At 44.6% G+C, this 21,293-nt stretch overlaps 1 protein-coding gene across 17 annotated transcripts in view; it reads left to right on the forward strand.

Annotated features, from left to right (window-relative positions):
* The window catches only part of Sox6 (SRY-box transcription factor 6), a 546,519-nt gene extending 527,089 nt beyond the window's left edge, over window positions 1-19,430 (forward strand). For all 17 annotated transcript variants that reach the window (XM_085692949.2, XM_085692958.2, XM_085692951.2 and 14 more), the window contains 2 exons: window positions 1,322-1,538; window positions 13,128-19,430. In XM_085692949.2, coding sequence (XP_085549075.1) covers window positions 1,322-1,538; window positions 13,128-13,431 — 521 coding nt within the window. In that variant the 3' untranslated portion in view covers window positions 13,432-19,430. The remainder of the gene's footprint in view (window positions 1-1,321; window positions 1,539-13,127) is intronic.
* The last annotated feature ends 1,863 nt before the right edge of the window (window positions 19,431-21,293 follow it).

A 21,293-nucleotide genomic window follows, 5' to 3' on the forward strand; every position in this document is an offset into this window, starting at 1 on the left:
CATTTGTAAGCTTTCCGATGGCACAGACACCCTCTGTTTCCATCTTGGCAGCCCTGAAGACTCTCTATTATTGATATGCATCCTGTGAAAACATTATGAGGAACATGAAAAGTATATTCATTAAAATGTAAACTGTTATACACGAGCATGTCACATTTCAAGGGTGCCAGGAATCCTAACCTGGGGCCCCACGTTGCTGGCAGCCAGCACAACAAGCTGATGGGCACAGCCACTGGGTCTGCACAATTTCATGCAACCATCAGGAAAGGACAGGGGTGCTGCAAGAGCAAACCAGGGTATTGCTGGCTACTGAGACTATTTGTACAACTTCGCCATTTGTTTACGTGTGAAGAATCGCCACTGAAGAACTGCTAACATCCAGTCTGCACAGCTGTGACCACTTTATCCACCAGACACAAAAATGCAATTCAATACATGTGAAAAAAAAAACACATCCCTTCTCCGTCAAGTGTTTAGATAATTCTTTGTAAACAATATTAGAGAAGGGAATACTTTTCCTTCTTCCTGTATAAACCATACTTTAAAAACTCTGTGCTTTTATTCATCTTTGAGTGATCATTTATAGAATTTGAGAATGGTGCATATGACTTCAACTGCACTTCCCCTTCTATAGCTACAACCTTTTAAGTAGAGGTGAGTCACCCTACAGGTGACAGTGCACAGGGTAGGTCTTTATGTATGTAAGAATGCTAGCATGTGCCTAAAGAGGCTTGGAGTGTGGGACAGCTTCAAGTTTCTGAGAAGAATTCTGTCAGTCTCAGAAGCAAGCCTTGAAGGTTTGTGCTGTTAACCCTTGGGGAGAGAAAGAGAAGAGGGGAGAGAAAGCGAGAGAGATGGAAGCTGAAAGACAGCTAACCACGGAAGTTCATGGTTACGGCAGCAAAGCCATTTTACAGCTGCGCAATAAGGCTGGCTCAGAAGGTGAAGATACTTGTCTCATAAGCCTGGTGAGGTGACCTAAGTTCAATCCTCAGAGTCAATATAAAAGTGGAAGGAGAGAACTAATTTCCCAAAGGTGTCCTCTGACACACCTGAACACCCATGTTTGTACACGAAAAGCATAATATCACCAGTCATAAAATATTGAGATTAAAAAAACACAATAAATACATTGTAGGTTTTGCTCTTGTTTTTTGGCTCTGTAGTTTAAAGAACAAGTTGGGAGGCTCAGTGATGTGCGGTAGCAGGAGCTCCTGAGCAAAGGCAGTGAAGTAATGGGAGAAATGACCAGTCGCTTAGATCTGGAACAAGTCGCCATCGCCGTGCCCGCTTATATATTTAAGGCTAATTTCATGTTTAGGATCTCGCTGGAAATCCATGTCCAACCAGGAGAAGCAACCTTACTATGAAGAACAGGCCCGGCTAAGCAAGATCCACCTAGAGAAGTACCCAAATTACAAGTACAAGCCCCGGCCAAAACGCACGTGCATCGTGGATGGCAAGAAGCTCCGGATTGGGGAGTACAAGCAACTGATGCGCTCCCGGAGGCAGGAGATGAGACAGTTCTTCACTGTTGGGTACGTAGTCCTGAGTGGAGCCCCACCCTCCCCTTCCCTGGAAAGAGCCAAGGATATTCCTGGCATGTGTGTTTGGGAAGAGTTTTATGCGGGGAGGATTGTGACCTGTGGAGGGCATGGCTATGGAACTCTGTCTTGTCACAGGCCTACAGCTTGTCTCCTGCCCCCACTCTGCACAAACCTGCTGATTGCAGGTCTTCCGTGCTCACCCGCTATAGCCGGTGCCCACACACAGAGTTCCTGGTAGTTTATTTAGATAGACACACAGAGAGAAAAGTAAAAACTGCCTCTTAGAACTCCCCACAGCTTCCCGGCTTCTCTGGTGGTGCTTCTGACTGTAGTCACAATGCTCTGCTTTTGTTGTGGGATCCACCACAAGATAATTGGCCTTGACATTGGTTAGAAGACCTCATTTTTGGCATCGTCTCCAGAACTCCTGTTGCAGTAAATTATTCTGTGGTGGAAGCAGTAACAATGTGGATTTTCTTGCTTAAATCAGAAACTGGGCATGTTTTTGATATCTTCAAGTCTGATTTCATGTCATTTTGTTTAAAAATTAGGTAATAGATTTCTGGTATAAATTTCGACTTGGCTGACGGGCTGTCTGCATTCAAAAGCGGCCCCTCCTGACCACAGTAGTCAGAATAAGTGGGCAGATGCCTGGAGATTCCAGCACACAGACCTTAGCAGCCTATGGTGTGGGGGAGGCACTCTGGAGACAGAGGCTGTGGCTGCAGGCAGAGGGAGAATCCTAGGAGAGAGAGGAGAGAGGGGAGACCAGGAAGCAGAAAGGAAGCCACATTAGCTGGACATGTGAAGGAGAAAGGGAAGCTGTACCCTGACCAAATAAGAAAGTTCTACTTAAAGGTGCAAAGAGGGAGCCCTTCCAGGGGAAGTGAAGCACTCTTTATGTTTAAGGGTGTTCCAAGGGAAACCCCAGTGGAACATACTGGTCTTAGAAACACATGTTTCAAAGGGTGAAATGAATTCAAATAACGAACAGAGCACAATTGGGAAGTCACTAAAAGTCTTCTATGTGTGTTGGGCCAGGGTCCTGGGGAGAGCTGGGGCTTTGGGGTTTGCTGACTGAACAGTAACTTGGACTCTGTCACCTACTTGGGTTGGGCCCTTACCTTTACCCAGTTTCCACTTCCTAACATGTGAAATGGGAGGGTGACAGCAGGCATCCTGTATCAGCATTGAGACTGTTCAAGAAGGCAGAACTTTCAGAAGACAGTACTCAGGACAGTAGCTGCAAACCAGGATCTGCAGTTTGATTTACTTATGTATCCATTTCCCCAGCAAACTATCTAGCACCCTAGTTCACCAATGAGTTTCTCTAGACTCTAGCAAACAGACCTTTTCAGGGATAAAGAGAATTGCCCCACCTTATTAATTGAAGATTCTAACATGTTAATAAATGAAGATGTTACAGAAATGGGCTTATCAAATACCTCTGTGCTATGAGTGTTTGTGCCTTTTGAAATAATGCTTTTAACACTAAAAGTACAATGCAATGTAATTGGACCATTCACATGGTAATGAGACGATTTGTGAAAAATACAGGTTCACAGCGCCCTTTCAGAAGGCTGGTCATTTTAACACAGTATGGATTTAAGACTGCATGAGAAACATCTGTGTGTTTAGCCGGGTACTGCATCCCTGAGACTGTATTTATCTTTTGAAAAGTTTAAATTTGAGAGCTTTTGTGATTCCTGCCTTCTTATGCCCCTGTGTGTGGAATGATCCACGGTGGGTCCCTTTGACCACAGTCTGAAAGGTTATCAGAAGTACTGTTTGTCTCCTAACACATATTTGAACAGTCGAGTTGTAGCAATGGTATTTAACTTAGTTAGTTTTGCTACAGAGTACATTAAAATGGATCTGTATCTAAATACCCCAGTACATACTGGTGCAGACTGGTAATTTCTTTGAGACATAATACATTGGTAATTCCCTGACCCTCAGCTGACTTAGTGACATCTGCTGTGTATTGGGTGCCCACACTGCACTAGGTGTTTTGTATACCCAAGTCACACAATCCATAATCCTCTAAATAAGGTACAGAAGAGAGTCCCCATGGTTCCCAAAGGTGAAGAGACACGAAAGCTCAGCTCCAGGTCTTCACCTCCGTCATCCCAAAGAGCAAAGAAACTCCCCTTACCATATTTCCTCACAAGGTGCTTCATAAGCTCTTCTGGAGCAGACATGAGCATAGCCATGCAGTTTGCCAAGTGCTCGTGGACCCTGAAATCAGTGCAGTACATGACTGCGGGGTGTGCTGAGGTGAGCTGCAGGGGCTGAGCTGCTCCTGACAGGGCAGGGAGACCTGTTGAAGAAGGGTAACTTCACTCTCTGGAATGAACAGTGCGCGAAAGGACAGGCAATGACCACAACATCCATTCTGGTTTTCTGTTTTGTTTTTTAAAAGAGAGTTTCTTTGTGTAGCTCTGGCTGTCTGAGTGCTGGGACTAAAGGAGGGTACCACCACCAGGTTTGTTCTTAATTCTTAGTGACAGCTACTTCCCTCTCCCCAGTTCCAGGGATATCTGCTACACAAAGCTAGGTGATTTCCCTACTTATTACAGATTTGTGTTTTCTTTTAAATAGTTAAATCTGATAGATTAGTAAATTAAAAATGCTAAAAAAAACATTAAATCTGATAGGTAGGAACTATCAACTTTGGAAAGTGATCTTCTTTAGCTCTAAGGTTACAACCAGAGAAACAGAAAGCAAAACAAACAAAACCTCAAAGATTACTATTGACGTCTTGATGGGGCAAGATGGATTTTTATAGCTGATTTTGAAAAGCAATGCATCCTCTTCAAGCCGGTCATAGCACACACATTACTTGCCGTTTCTGTGCATTTCAGTGACTCCACAACCGTAAATGCTGAGTCAGAAAGCTGAGCTGTTACAAAGAAATTCTGTCAATAATATGTAATAGAGTTAGCTTCCTCTTACCTGGGATTTAACTCGTTCAAATGACAGATTAAGTATCAGGATTTTGTGATCATCCTATGAATACAGAATTGATAGTCACTGAGGCCTATGTGGCATCAATGTTATATTTTTCTCAGGAATCATTGCTAAAACTGCCTTTTATTTGGAACATGTTTAGCGATTTACCCCTGAACTAGTAGGAGATTACCCAGATACTGCAGCGTATCCAAGTGGGATGGCATGGTAAGCAGCAGTACTGGGAAAGCATTGAGTACTCGTAGTATGCAATGTGCTTTGCTGAGTGAAGAATATAGGTTATTGAAAATATGTATTTAATAGACACCATCACTGTTGGAGGATTGACAGGCAGTGTGTTGGTAGACATGAAATCACTTGTCCAAGGCACTTAGTCAGGTGCATTGTTGAGATGTAAGTCAGGCTGATATGGGAATAACGCAGGTTTGCCTTAACGTTGTATGAACCTTACAATTAGAGCCCATGTGGGATAGTAGTGAAGGCACTGACTCCGGTTAACCTGTGCCAGCTCCGATGCCGGCTCCGATGCCGGACTGTGTTTTTATCATTCTACTAGCATGTATGGATCTTTGTTCCTCAGAAGCCCCACCTGCCCTTAGGATATTTCCTTCAGCTCTTTGCCTGTCTGTTTTCTGTATAATAATAAGGATGGCCATGGCACCAATAACATACGTTCTTTGGAAGATGGAAGGGCTTGGCAAATAGAAAATGCCAAGAACACTGTGCAGGATGCAGACTTGTTATTTTAGAAAAATCTATCTGTCAGATATTTCATACTATATTAGAAGTATTGTTTTTTTTTAGATAATTGTGCCCTAAGTGCTCTGGAAACCTACCATTTTGATCTTAAATCTGAAGGAGTCAAGTGACGCCTGTAAGACACTGTTTTCTGCACTGTCTGGTAAGGAACCAGCTTAGAACTACCAATAGATAATACAAGAAGATTGCTCATATTTCCTCCCTTTCTCATCAGCCACAGAGTCATGCTCACCTCACATTCTCATGAACCAAGCCCTGTTGCCTCCACTTACAGACCTTGACAGGGTCTAAGGGTAAGCAAGTCATAGGGCTTTGCCAGTATAAACATCTAATCCTTTTATATTTGGCAAAGCTAGACTATTCCAGAACTACTCTTGTGATTTAAAAACCATGTCTCAGTGCTGATCGCTACCCAGCCCAGGTACTACTCTGTTCTTGGCCAGCTCTGTTCCTGTCACTGCATGCAAATCCTTCCAAGACATCTTCAGCTTCTATTTTAATGCGCACATTTATTATCTGTAGAGCCCAAGGCCTGCCAGCTACTCCTGTCTGTGAAATCTGCAGTGTTTGAATTTCGACTTTGAAATTGATCTGTAAAGGAAGGAAAAGTGCTTTCTAGGAAAGTGATTCCTGATTGTCTATCAGGAATCTGATTGATGATGCTTGCTGATTTTTTTCAGTTTGTTTATTGATTAGCCAGTCAATTGCTAAGAGCCTGTTAGAAACCAGCAAGATGCCCAGTTCTGTACTACATCACCAAAGCACAGGCATTGTTCCTATAAACAAGAGTTTTCAGAGCAGTCCATGACTAAATAAGCCAGATACATGCATGACTGTGTGCCTTAGTTAGGGTTACTATTGCTTTGAAAAACACCATGACCATGGCAACTATTATAAGGAAAATATTTCATTGAGGGGGCTTGCTTACAGTTTTGGAAGTTCAGCCCATTATCATCATGGCAGGGGAAAAGGCGGCATACGGGCAGATGTGGTGCTGGAGTAACTGAGAGTCCTACATTTTATAGGCAACAGGAAGTCAACTGTGACACCAGGTAGTAGCCCAAGTATAGGAAACCTTGAAACCCGCCCCCACAATAACACACTTCCTCCAACAAAGCCACACCTCCTAGTAGTGCCACTCCTTATGAAATTATGGGGACCAATTACATCCAAGCTACCATATTCCATTCCCTGGCTTCCATAAACATGTAACAATATTATAATGCAAAAATGCATTTAGTTCTACTTCAGAAGTCACGTAGTCAATAACAGTCTCAAATTTGTTTCAAAGTCCGAAGTCTTTCCTGAGACTCATGCAATCCCCTAATTGTAAAATCAAAATCAAAAAACAGATCACATACTTCCAACAAATAATGGCACAGGATATACATTACCTATGGCACAGGATATACATTACCTATGGCACAGGATATACATTACCTATGGCACAGGATATACATTACCTATGGCACAGGATATACATTACCTATGGCACAGGATATACATTACCTATGGCACAGGATATACATTACCTATGGCACAGGATATACATTACCTATGGCACAGGATATACATTACCGTTCCGAAATGCGGGGAAGGGAGCACAGTGAGGAAAGACTGCACCAAAACAAACCCGAAAGCTAGCTGAGCAAACTCCAGACTCTGCATCTCCATGTCCGATGTTGAAATGCTCTTCAGATCTTCAGTTCCATTCAGCTTTGTTGACTGCAACACTCTTCTTTCTCCTGGGCTGGTTGCACTCCCTGTTAGCTGTTCTCCTTGGCAGGTGTCCCATGACTCTGGCACCTCTAATATCTTGGGTTCTCCATGGCGGTCCAGGCTTCAAATTTACAGCTTCATGCAATTGCTTCTCTACTAGACCTCCATTCAGGGACACCCCTGACACATGCCTGGCCTCAGCAGCCTTTATTCTATAACTCCTTTCTTCTATCCTTAACTCTAATCCCAGAACCACATGGCTGAAGCTGCCAAGTTCTGCTACTTCCTGGGACTGGAACATGGTCTCTTTGTTCAATTATGTCTTCACCAGCTTTCTGTCGTCTCGTGCCCTGGCTGTGCTGAAACTTTCTCTGCTGACCAGATTGCCCTCAGACTTAGAGATCTGTCACCCTCTGCCTTCCTAGTGCTGAGATTGAAGGTGTGTCCCACCACACCCAGCTCTAAGTTTTTCTCTAGTTCTTTTTCATAAATTGGCAATTTAGCCACGTGGGATCCTAAAATTTACACTTTGCAATTTGCCCTGCTTAGCTTGCTCCTTTTCATTATAAATCTTCATAAGTATGAACACCAGTAACCACAAGACAGAGTCTATATGAGGCTGTTTTGAGATTTCCTCTGCCAGTGGAAACTCCTCCCTTTAGCAGATTCTTTGAACTTAGGCAAAAGACAGCCACATTCTTCACCAAAACATTACAAAAATGATCTCTAGGCAACATACTAAGACTCTTCTCCTCTGGAACCTCTTGAATGAGCCCCTGACAGTTCAAATAACTCTTAGTACCTCTGTCTCCCATGTTCCTCTTAATATGGCCCATTAAGTGGTGCTTAAAGTATTCTACCGCTTTTTAAGTATCAAAGTCCATTATTACTCTAAACAAACACATGATCCAACCTATCACAACAATACTCTAGTCCCTAGTACCAACTTCTGTCTTAGAGTTACTGTTGCTGTGAAGAGACATCAGGACCACAACAGCTCTTATAAGGAAAACATTTAATTGAGGGGGTTTGCTGATCCTTTATCATCATGGTGGGGAGTATGACAGCATGCAGGCAGATGTGGTACTGGAGAAAAACTTGAGATACATCTTGCAGACAACAGGAAGTCAATTGTGATGCTGGACAGTATCCTGAGCATAGAAATTCTCAAAGCCCTCCCCCACAATGTCACATATCCTCCAACAAGGCCATACCCATTTCAACAAAGCCACCCCTCCAAATAGTACCTCTGCCTATGAGATTATGGAAGCCAATTACATTCAACATACCATACTGGGTTGGCTGACAGTAGTTTGTACACCAGCCACATTACAGGTGGTGTTTATAGTATGGAATGATGATGTGCTTATCTAGAAATGTAGAAGCCCAGAAAGAAAGTTTGCTATACAGTAAGAGCAGACCAGCCACAGACACCTTGGAGGGAGGCACTTGAGGTTTGGGAAGCTCTTGCTGGTAGAAAGTAGATTCTTGACTACGAATCAAGGAGGGGGTAGTTGTGTAGGGTGGAAGTATGAGATGTGTAATAATACGGAAGTCTAAGATAGGCTGGGCGGAGCAGCAGCAGGAGCCAGGGTGCTTCAGCTTAGACTAGTCAGAGAGCAGGGCCTGAGTGGCTGCAACACTGGGCTTCATCCCCACAGAACCTGTGCAGCCTCAGAAGGGTTTAGATTTTCTGTGCTGCATGTCACCCGTCACCCTTGCCATCTGCTAAGGCTCATGGAGGGCTGACTTGCCACCTCCCAAGGGAGCTGCTTTCTTTGGGAAACCTCTCCAGTGTCAGGAGGTTGTTTCTCCTTCACTGCTCGGAAATCTGCCTGTTGATTTGCAAGTTAGTCCTGGTCCTCTGGTTTGGTCTCCTGTTTATGAGGACAATCATTTAGTCTCCAAAAATGTTTACATCTTTGTGTTGTCCTTTCCAGATTACTTCTCTTCTCTTCTCTTCTCTTCTCTTCTCTTCTCTTCTCTTCTCTTCTCTTCTCTTCTCTTCTTTTTTTTTTTTTTTTGAGACAGGGTTTCTCTGTAGCTTTGAAGCCTTTGCTGAAACTAGCTCTTGTACACCAGACTGGCCTTGAACTCACAGAGATTTTCCTTCCTCTACCTCCCAAGTGCTGGGATCAAAGGTGTGGTCACTACTGCCTGGCTCCTTCCCAGACTTCTATTTTCATTTCTTTTCTTGTCTGAGATACTACTTACATCTTTTCATTTTTTTCCCTCCCATTTACTGGTCTGTCCCCTCATCCACTAACTCAATGTATTCCACAGCACAACATCAGAGAATCACTAACTCTATGTATTTGCTGTGTGCTCTGTGTCAGGCATTTCCTGGACTCTGGAGCTATGTTAGTGAAGAATCCTGTCCTTATGAAGTTTACATTCCAGTGGTGGAAGAAGTCAGACAGTCAATCAATGAATAAATAAGTATGAAGTAGATACAAGCACCTTCAGAGAACAGGAAGACAGGAAAGGGACAGTGGCAGAGTGTTCGGAGGCTGGTCCAGTGGTTAGGGTAGCCCCAGTGCTTTCCTGAGGGAGTGAGAGCTGAGCAGGTGAAGAAGCAAGCTATGCAGTCAGTGGGCAGAGGAGACACAACTCTCAAGGTCTCCAGATATAACTATGCCTGCTCATTCAAGAAGCCAGAAGCCAGTATGACCGGAGCAGAGCAGAGGGAATCAGAAGGAAGAACTGTAGATCTCAGAGAGATGACACAGAGCCAAGCTGTGAAAGACCTTATAGGCCATTGTGAAGTTGAATTTGACTCTGGGCACAGAGGAAAGGCTTTGAAGAATTAAAAACAAAGCAAAAGAGATGCTGGGCTTTGACAGGATCGCTCTAGTCACTGTGTTGAAACTTGTCTGAGGAGGAGCAGCCTGTTAGAAAGAGGCTGAGTTCCTAGGATAAATCATGCTTGAATTGACGGTGGTTCGACCAGGTGTGTAGAAGGAGAGGTGCCAAGAAGTAGATATATTCTAGACGTTTTCCTGATGGAGACCCTACATGGTTTGCTAATGGATTAGCTGCAGTAATTGAAAGGACTCTTATTAAGGATTGGCTTGAGGAACTGGAAAGATGGGAAGTATTTGTTAGCCAAGATCAGAATGGCCACCGAAGACTGGAAATCCAGAGGATGACTACAAGTTTGGTTTTGCACTTGTAAGACTGAGATAGCCTTTAGAATCCAGACAAAAGCACACTCAAGTGTGAGTGTGTGTGTGAGTGTGTGTGTGTGAGAGAGAGAGAGTGGAGGGAAGTTTAGGAGACAGGTACTTGCTTAGAGGTACAAACTTTGGCATTATCAGCACACAGACACTATTTAATGCCACAGTATTGGTTTAGGACCAAGCTGATTTTGGAGTTAGTATTTTGGAGATTATTGGTGTTCTCCTCCTGAGTTGTTTCAGTACAGTGTCAGGAGAAATCGAAATGGGACTAAGGAAGAACTGAGAGGAAAAAGTGTAGAGACAGCGTTATTGAGTTTTGTTTTAGAACATCAGAGTAGTAGAGCCATAGCTAGAGGAAGGGAGAGGTAGTAAGCCATGGAAAGCAGGTTCAGTGGACAAACAAGGTCTCTGTGTCAGATTTGGAATTCACTAAACGTGTACAGTACAAGCAGAGGGTTGGGCTCAGAAACACCAGTGAAGCAGTGTGATGGTGGGAGCCTGCAGAACGTCTCTTCTAGCTGTGTCTCATTGCCACATGGAAGGGAAAGTCAGACCATCATCTTAGAGAGAGAAGTCAGGTATTTGGTGAGTCTTGAAAGTATTCAAGGGCTGTCTAGGAGAGGGAGGTGTGGGCTGGAGAAGGGGCCTATGCTGCTGTCAGGACAGCACCAGAGACTGGTGCAAAACTCACACTTTAAAGGTAAGGAGCAGAAGCAGGGAACTGCACTTTCTCTGCCCGAGTTCATCTGGGTGCCTGTCAGAGCAGGGAGGGAGTGACCCCATCTCCAGACCTGCTAGTAAAACAACTTTTAGGAAGGTGGTAGGTGGATCAGAGGCCTGGAGAGGAACATAGCAGTGAACCATGGAAGAATCCCAGGAGTGGAAAGAAAGTTAGGTTAGGAAAGGGCTCTACAGAACCAAGAACCAGACTTTGGGATCAACTTGCATTTATTTAAGACATAAAAATAACACACACACACACACACACACACTACAGATACTTTAATTTAATTTCAAAAAGCAACCACCTGTTCTTGTGAAAAACACATGTTTTCTGTATTTAAAGAAAATATACCATTTGATAGTTTGTGTTGGTCTGAAAAGTTTAAAATAGCTGTAACACTAGGAAATCTGTAAAATGGGCCAATATTGTAGGGGAGTGTTCTCTCTACACGTGCAAATTAAGGTAAAAATAATTTTGTTATAATTATCCAAAATCAGTTTTAAATGTAATACAGTATCCCCTGGGAATATTCACATGAAATTAAATTTGTGCAAATGTATTCCAAATTTAAGAAGCAGGAAACATAGGTTTTTAGAATTTGAGAGGGAGCAGGATTTTGTAGGTGCATCTACAGATACAGGAGTTTCTCCTGTCACTTGCTTTCTTCAGGAGATCAGATTCAACATAGGAGTCATAGCAGCTGGATTAATATCAAGTCCAGGGTCAGTACTAGCTCAGATAGGTGCTGTTGAGTTATCAAATTATGCCTTCTCAGGAGCAGTAAATATCCAAGGGGTGATTATGTTTGTTGGATGAAGTTATAACTATCTGTCTGTCTGTCTGTCTATCTATCTATCTAGATATGTGTTATAATCACACAACATACATTATGTTAGTAAAGGGTTAAAGAATCAGGGGACAGACACCCTGTGGTGGCTGAAGGTCCCTAAAGGCAGTGTAAGCACACATCTCCAGGCATCTTGGCCTTCCTCCTTCTGCAAAAAGAGAGCAGAGGCCTCTGCGAGGAAATGACACCATCCTGGGGTGTCCCTGGCCAGCTGGCATCAAAGCTGCTTCATACATATGCATTTGTTTCCTGAGAGTGGGGTGGATAGAAAGTCTTACTAATGTAGAAGGCCAATGAGAAGGCCATTTGCTCAGATGACAATTGACTAAAAGCCTTGGTTCCAGTAGGTAGGAGAGCCTTCCAGAACACCTTGACTCCATTTTTACAAACATATGAATACCACAGCTCAGCAAGAGCTACAAAATGATACTTGAGGTGTATGTTGACTATAATCTGCTGCCCATGTTCACTGAGACTCATTTGATAAATTTTACATAGTTGAAAATGTCACCTAAGAGATAGTGTCTGAGCTTGGTGGAAGGTTAATTCTTGTGGGCTGGCTGAAAGGAGGCACGCAGTGGCAGCTCTTCCTGCATAGGAGAGCATGACCTTCACAAGATCTGCTGGTTTGTCTGAGCTGGGGACACAGTATGAAGAAGTGATCTGGTGTGACTTGGCATCTTCTGGGATGTAGCAGGAGCTGCATGCCTGGTGCATCTTATTATTAGGGTGCAAAGCTCACCGCTCTTTATTACCGAGTCCTCCCGCCCCAGCTCCATCCTCTGCCTCAGGAGCAGAGGCATCTAAGATGACTATTCTGGAAGGATCCTAGCCTGGCAAGTCCAGCTCCAGCAAGTACACATTAGAACAGAGAAGGAAGGAAATCTGCCAAATCTGACTATTTGCGACTTGCCAGGTCCTTTCCCATTTTTCTCTTTCATCTGTAGTTCTCAAACCAAGTTGAAGATGACACCAACCCTCTTAAGAGTATCATTACAATATGCTCGTGCCTCTTGACTATTTAAAAAAAAAACACTCTGGTCTCTTTTAAAGCGGTCTCACATGGACTGTTGTGGTCTTAACTGCAGCATTTGTGCCCGACCCAATGCCAAGTGTGATCTGAGCTTAGTGATACTTGCCAAGTTGAAAGTTCTGCCTTTATGTTGGGAAACTGTCAGCAGATTGCTGCGTTGTATTATTTAACCACCAGCCACAGCATCAGGACAGCCCAGGGATTCTTCCAAGGAAGGTTGTTGTCACTTTTGGCCCCCGACATGCTACAGAAGGCCTGGCATGGGGAATGTGGGTTAGGACGTCCCGATCTCGTGGGAGAACCTATAAAGAATTCCTCTCTCTTTCATTTTGTCTTTGAATCTATACAGGCAACAGCCTCAGATTCCCATCACCACAGGAACAGGTGTTGTGTATCCTGGTGCTATTACTATGGCAACGACCACACCATCACCTCAGATGACATCTGACTGCTCTAGCACCTCTGCCAGCCCCGAGCCCAGCCTCCCTGTCATCCAGAGCACGTATGGTATGAAGATGGACGGCGCAGGCCTGGCTGGGAACGACATGATTAATGGAGAGGATGAAATGGAAGCCTATGACGACTACGAAGATGATCCCAAATCAGACTATAGCAGCGAAAACGAGGCCCCAGAGCCTGTCAGTGCCAACTGAGGAGCTTTTGTTTGCTGAACTAGAACACTCTGACATTTCACCCCCTTTCCCCAACAACAACAAAGTTCTTAAAGAGCCCGCATGCATTTGTGGCTCCCCCATACATCAGCAGAGTGGTCTTAATCGCTTCGTAACGTGTGAGACAGATTAAGTTTTCCTGATTTTTCATAAACTTGAGTTTTTGTCGTTACCGTTACTGTTGTTGTTTATTTAGGTGAAGACGTATTAAATATGAGACACCGGGACTTGGAAACTTATCTCCGCCCATCGCTGTCTTTCAAGTCTTACATTTCTGTCTTACTATTTTTCTTTGGGATGTTGACAAAGGGTTTAAGTTACTGTTTTAGATGGGGTTAAACATTCTCACTCAGGTATGCTGTGCCGGCTACAGGTTGTGAATGTGTTTTTATTCTGAATTACTTTAGAGAACAACTGAGAATTTCGTATTGTGAAACCGGACAAGTCCACGGTGTGTGCGGCTGCATATAGAACGTGTTCAAAAGGCCTCGGAATTCCATTTTTTTTCCATGTGTAGAATTCAACTTTGAATGTGCCAAACTTTTTTCATAACTTTTGAATCTTAACTATTTTGAAAGTCTTACCGGAGACACTGCAAAGTCTTAGACAATCTTTGGCATCTTAAAATAAAATAGCAAACCACACTTTTTTTTTTCCCCAGAAAATGGTGAAGTACTCAGGAATCTGGAGACAAGATATTGTAAGGAATGAGCAAGGCTGCCACAGTGCATGAACCCAATTGTGTTTGCCTCTTGACGTGCCGTCAGTGTGTGGCGAGGGACGACACAGGCATCAGAGCCATCTCCACACCAGACACAACACGGTGGTCTCCCTGCCTGAGACCACCTTTCACTACATCCGTTCTCCCTGCCTTTCACCCTGACATTCAATCTTAACACATTGTTCTCTTAAATAATTTATTCATTCCAGAATGTCAAGGGTCCACTTACTATTTATTTTAAAAATTATTGGTGGCATTAATTTAATAATTTTTCTTTCTTGTTTTGCCCTCCTTGCCCTTTCACCTATTTTTCCTGCTGGATACAAAAGATGTACATAGCAATCTCACGTCCCCAGAGCCCCCGGAAACATTTCTGAGTCGATGCTAGTAAATGCATATGTTGTTGTTTTTAAAGATAAGTGTCTATCTGGGTCAAAGGTGTCCTACATGTAAACATGTACGCCTCTGTGAGTCACTGTGACCTCAGGTCTTTGCCTGGAGTTCCTCCCTCATTCAGTTTTCAGTGAACAGTAGAACCTGAGTTCCACTCAGCGGTGAAGGTCACCAGCGGTCACTGCCAGGCAAGAAGCCTCTCACAACCACTCTGAAGCCCAAGGGCCATAGGCCACACAAGGGTCTACAGGGGAGCTGGCCTGCTGGCACTTTTACTGAGAAAGCTGGTCCTGACTGGAACATCCATGGAGATCTTTGCAAAATTTCCAGGATGTTAGAAGCCTCAACACGAAGACAAGGGCAAAAGGGAACCATGGGGAAGGACAAGCGTGAGAGAGCTGGTAGCCAGTAGGACAGACAGATGGCTGTTGGGGCGGTCCACCAGCTTTTCTGGCAGACCTCATTTCTCAGTGGCTACTCACAGATGAGGTGATTTGCCCTTGTCACTCAAGGTGAGCTCCAGAGACGTGCTGTGGGCTGGGAGGCACAAAGCTTCCTCTTCCCTCTCCTCACTACAGGCAGTTCTACTATGTTGTAACTTTGACCTTCCTGAACCTAGGCCTGGTTGCTTACAGGAGCCTTACCCAGAGCCCTTCATTGGGAGTGAGTCAGTGAGCAGGACAGCCCAGAATCCGAGCATTAGGACAAAGAACAGCTCCATCAGATTTTTTTTTGAGCCATTTTGTCACTTGGAAGAAAGTAGTAAAACTTCATATTTATTTAAAGAGTGCTCCAGGCCATACCTAATAGCAATAAATAGGTCTAGCCACGAGATGACCAGCCCTGTCATTCGCTGTGAGTGCTCTCCATAAGCTGTTTAAGGTACTGATAGGAATGTTTTGTTCTTAATATTGATTGGGGAATGGAACTTTGTTAATGTACATTGATTTCATATGAGGAGGAGGTCACTTTTCAAAAACAAAATGAGTATTTATTATGTCTTACTGATTTCTTGGACTCTCTGTCTCTCAATTCCTCCTCATGCTTCTTCCTTTCTCTTTGGCTTCCGCTCTCCCTGGTAAGTTTGTTATGTTTTTTTGTTTTTTGTTTTTAAATTGTGCTGTATAGGTAGAGTGTTATATGGCTAGCATTGTATTGTATGTAATTAATTTTGCACAAAGGCAAACATTTAGCATAGTAGTTAATTTTGTTTGTTTTTATGACCATGCCAAAATAATATTCTGGGCTGGTGGAGAACAAAGGACTGTTCTTTAGGATTGAAACTTGATTTGCTTAAAAAAAAGAGAAAAAACAAACAAACAAAAACCACACACACTCACAGATGCTGTTTCGTAAGTGTTACAAGCACTGGATATAAATGGTATTTTTATCACTGACTAATGTGAAACTGGTATGGAAACTACATGAACAAAAGTCATCTGTCTCGACTCGTGTGGGCTTGCCTCACAGTTGCCGGATCTGAGTCATTTTTATGTCTTGTTATTTCATTTATTTATGCAAAATACATGTGTGTAGGAACTTCATGTCAGCTCCAACTCTGCCTCGGCACTGGGTCCAGTAACTTCTAGCCATATTCTCAAACACAAAGGTTGTCTGGGAATGATTGGGTGGGAACGCCTCTCATTGGCTCAGACAGTGATGCTGTATTCTAATCTAAATTTTGTGCATACACAGTTTATTCTATTTATTAGCCACATTTGGCTCTAAATATCCATGGGAATGAGAATGACAATCACAGAGATCGCTTACATCAGTGGGGCTTAAACAGAGTTTTTATGACTTCACCATCTCATTTTTAGAGTTTTCTAATTGTGTAAATATAACATAGAAATAGAATTTATTTTTGGTTCATGAGTTCCTAGTGACATATAAGTTATGTATCTTCTTTCTGTTCTTTATCCGTATGTGTTGCTCCACAGTAAAAGCTGGCCAGGCAGATTTAGTGTGGACAGAGAGCTGTCAGCTACAGTGAGGCAGTGCCCATCCTCGGCCAAGACAGCAGGACCCCTGCCTGGTTCCCATGCGGTCCAGAGCCCCCCTGGTCCCCCCACTCAGACCTCCACCTCTTTCCTTATGGAAAGCTGAGAACTTTCTATAAAGAAAGAACATACTTGCACACACTCAGTTTCCAGCAGAGCCAGGAGAAAGTCAGTTTGCTTTCGAATCCAGAGAGCTCTGTGACCCTGGAACAACAAGAGGCAGGAGTTGCACTTCACAGGTAAAGATCTGCCTGTGGTAAAGGCAAGGGGTTCTGAAGTCACCTTCCTGCAGCGTCCCCTCTTTCACACTAGCTTTAAAGAAAAACCCAGTTTGTCTCCAGGAAAGAACTCCCAGGATCAGGATCAGGCTTTCCTTTGTCGCCTGGGAATCGTGGTATTGTCAGACAATCCTCTCTTTAGTGAATGGGCTCTATGGAATAGAAAGGAAGGGGCAGAGAGAGAGAGAGAGAGAGAGAGAGAGAGAGAGAGAGAGAGAGAGAGAGAGAGAGCCCATCCATGGACACAAGAAGCCTGGTTGGCAATTTCTCTTCATCATTGGCAAGTTCCAGGCCACGTTGCTTTCGCAAACACTCTCTCAGCCTTTCTGGTTTGCCTCATTTGGTATTTGATACCTTCTATCCTGTCCTGGGCCTGAATTCCTTCGCCAAGGTCTGACACAGACTCCTAGGCCCTTTTCTAAATTCAGGTGTGGGCTCACAGAGCCTGCTTGTCAAATACTGGCCTCCTCTGAATATCAGCCCCATGGGAGCCAGCAGTGCTAAAGAAGGGTGTGATCCCTTTAGAGCTGAGAGCAGGCTCGGGTAAAGCCTGCCTTACTGGGGATGGGCACCTCCCTCAGAAGAAACATGGCCCGGTCACATGATCCACTCTGGAGGCTGTCGCTCTAGTCACTCCTTTTCAATAAGTTGACTTTCCCAGCTCCTTAGGGAAAGGAGCCAAGGATTCCTTCATAGTTTCGAGCCATAGAAGTCCTGTACCAAGTGCCAACAACAGCAGAGCGGAGTCTAGAGGGAGAGACTGAGATGATGGCAGGGTCTTCCTCGTTACCAACACAGTGACAGCACTGCCAGCTGTAGCCTTGCCTGGGGTCCACAATTCCTCCAAGGACGGGGCTGGCACGTCAGCTCCTTCTGAACGGATAAAGGCAGTGGTGACCTCACTGTCTCACTTGCACTGCGTTTATTTAGCTCCTCTACCCCTGACACGGCTTCTTCGGAAGCAGCTATTTCTCCTGCCAATCACATTGTTTCTGACGCCACACACGCTTGCTCATGGCTCTGCACGTCAAAAATAGACTGAAAATCACGACACGCAAGCAAGGATCTTTTTTGTCCCCATCCCATCATTTCCAAGCACTTAGAAGCTGGCACCGGGGATGCTTGAGGGCAGAGATGGAGTGACTTGGCGCGGGATGAAAGAGTAAGGCTTCCTGTAGATTCCCTTCTGTCGACAAAGGAGCGGGAGGAAGGCAGTAGGTGATGTTCCTTGCTGGTGTCTTATTTCCACAGAAGAGCAGGCCTAGAGCAGGGCTTAGTGGGAGCACTCTTGGGGTCTGGGGATGTGCAAACATTTGTCATTGCTACAGATTACAGGTCTGCTCGTGTGCACCCCCCGTTGTCTGTCTCCGTCATATGTGCATCTGCTCTCTCTCTCTCTCTCTCTCTCTCTCTCTCTCTCTCTCCCTCCCTCTCTCTCTTTTTAAGTGCAGTCCTCTTGTATCCTCCTCCAGCTCGTAGCACATTAGAATGCTGAGCACTTGTTTTGGCTCGTTCTTGTATTTGCCGTGTACAATTTTGAATTACCCTATCCAAGCCTCTAAGCTGTTACTACATAACTTATCTTTACTGTAACTCTTTTCTTTGCCTACATTGTATTTGTTTGTGATGTATATTGTGAGATTGTATTCTATGTTAATTTAATCAGCACAACTCACTGACATGCTGGACTGACATGCTGGCTGCTGTTTGGAAGTGTAAAGCTTGTGTAGGGCTGTCCGGACAACTACAACTCTGTTGTCAAGGTACTGTGCATTGGTTCCCATAGCAACACTGTGGGTGTGGCCCTTTAAACTCCAGGGACATTCAGCACACCCTCCAGCAAATTTTAAGTGCAGATTTTCTTTGTTGAAATTCTATGAATACCACAGGTACCTACTTGGCCCATGGCTGGTAACTATTTTGGGCAATTAGAAAAACAAGCATTAAAAAACTAGTGTCTATTGCTGCTTTGAATATGTTTGAAAGTCTGAAAATGTAAATAGTTTATCAAAAAAAATCTTGTACAGTCCAGTGTAAAGTTTTTAAATGACCTGAAGGGTTACCATCACAGCTTTTGCGTGCGCTCTCCTCTGGATAGTGGAAAAGAGAAGTTTGCTAAGGACTGAACGGAACGGGGACTTCGGATCGGAAGGCATGAATCACTGCCCTTAGCTTGTCAGATACACAGACCTCTTGGATCTTGTCGGACAGTATTGGCATGAGACAAACTCAGCATGGAACACCCTCCAGTGGAACTTCTGCAGGGCTTCTTCCCTGCTCTGCCTCACCATTACGGGAAAAGATGAGATGGAAAGGCGTGCCGTCTTTGTCTATCCTGGAATATGTTGGCACCTTAGCTACTTTTCCCCTTCTTTGCACAAGGTGCTTTCCTGATGTGTTAGACATGCCATCCTTGGGTGATAATGTATATGCCATGATGGGGCTCAGGCCCCGGGGGAGTGTCTATAGGAACTGCCTATTTATGCTCGTTTACCTCAAGACTGTCCTCTACCCTAAACTAGCTGTCATCACTCCATCTTTTGTACTGCTGTTGACACTTACCAATTAAAGATAAATTTTGTTTTATGACATCTGCGTTTGCCTTAGTCTATGTCCCCAAACCTTTCCTCCACAGAGCACAGCAAGACCCAAACGTAGAGACACCTTCTGCCAGAGCCTGGAGGTCCCAAGCTTCCTCTGGTGGTGTCTGTCTGAACCCACTACAAGGGAGGGAGACTGGGCTGAGAGTTTCCAAGCCCTTCCCTTGGCAAGACAAGCCTGTGTCTCCTGGCCCACACTACTGCAACAAGACATGCTTATGAGTTCTTCAAAGATGAGAGGGAAGGTCACTGCCTGTCTCCTGACTTCTTTTGGAGAGCGAATGAGCTGGAATAAATGGGAAGACCCTCAACATCAGCCGCTCCCCCAACAGCCCACCTCCCACTGAGTTCCCTCACCTATTTCCTCCCTCACCCAGCCTTTCTAAACATCGTACATGGGGGTGTCTCCTCAGTGACTCCTGCCTTCTGCAGGAAGCTCCCAGCTCCTTCCACAGTTGAGTCCCCCTAGAGCAATGGTGGCAAATACCTAGAGCAAGGTATTTGCAGATAGGTGCAGATAGGTTCAAAGGGGCTCAGAGTCTGAGGGACCAGAGTGGGTGGGGTCTCCTTAAAGTAGGCCAGGCCAGAGTAACAGGGTGGGGTGCCTTCTTTTCTTGGTATTCCCTAGACAAAGTCCTCTTAGAGAGGAACCAAGAATCTGTGGAACTTTATCCCAAGCAAGTTGACCCAAGCTGGTTTAAATCTAGAACCTTGCCTCACAAGGGCCCCCTCCAGCCCCCAAAGGTACTTGCCGTTTTGTTTTCTGCTTTTATGAGTTTTTGTTTGTTTCTTTGTCTGTTCTGTCCAGAGTCTCAGGCAGCCCAGAGTGACCTGAAGCTTACTATGTATCCAAGGCTAGCCTTGAACTCCTAAGGCCTGAAATGGTATTCCCAGTTGCCCATAGGTTTTGAAAATCCTAAGTAAGCCTGGCATTGAAGAGGGGACTTTGGAATCACGGGCGCCTGGCTCTTCCAGCTGAGCCAGGTTTTCCCTTCTGTCAAATGGGATCGTGATCTCTGCCTGTCAGGGTGCAGGAGCCTGGGGTGGGAGCAGCATGGCTTAGATTGCAGGTATAAGATGCTGCAGCGGGTCAACACAGAACCTGCTGAGCCAAGTAAAGGACGAGGCCTATCTGAGGCTCTGATTCCCTCTTGCAAACTGTCTTCACTCCCAGACCATCCTCTGCCTCTGGTCTTCATAAAGCCCAGGTCTTCTCCCATGCTTTCCTGTAGCCGATAGTCCTACATGATGAGCAGCTCAAACTCTCTTCCTGCCTTGACAGCCAAGTCTTCACATGTTCATGGCCTCATCTTGTTCAGCTCTAAGGTACCCACAATTCCTTTCTGCGTCTCTCAACACTCCTCTGGGCCATGCAGTTTCCCTTCTTCTGAGTTAAATCTCATCCTTCTATTTGGGAAATCTCCACTTACTTTTGTCACCAGGTTCTTGGGTCTTCCCCAGGCCCCAGTTTCGGTGTTTGCGCACAACACTTTGGAAGGATATGTGTGCCTCAGTTTCCATGTTGTGGCTATTGTTATACCGTGTTTTTCTGAGGAGGAGAACTAAAACTCATAGAAGTCAAGTCCATTTCTGGCCAACGAGAGTGTGAGTCGTTCTTAGATCTAACTCTTCCAGGTCTTTCTGGATCAGAGTTTCTTTGCCTGTTTTGGTTCTTCCTTACCCCTACATTTTTAGTCAGTATATTATTTCCCCCATAGATCTGACCAATTCTTGATGGAAGTCTCCCAGGAGCAGAAGGCTTTATTGCTTTATCATGGTCCACAGTTTGAGGGTTCAGTCCCTCATGGTGGAGGTGTCTGCAGGGGTCTCACGGGCTGGCATCCACAGTCAG

The sequence above is a fragment of the Myodes glareolus genome, chromosome 7 (assembly GCF_982192425.1).
Source record: "Myodes glareolus chromosome 7, mMyoGla1.1, whole genome shotgun sequence".
Lineage (NCBI taxonomy): Eukaryota > Metazoa > Chordata > Mammalia > Rodentia > Cricetidae > Myodes > Myodes glareolus.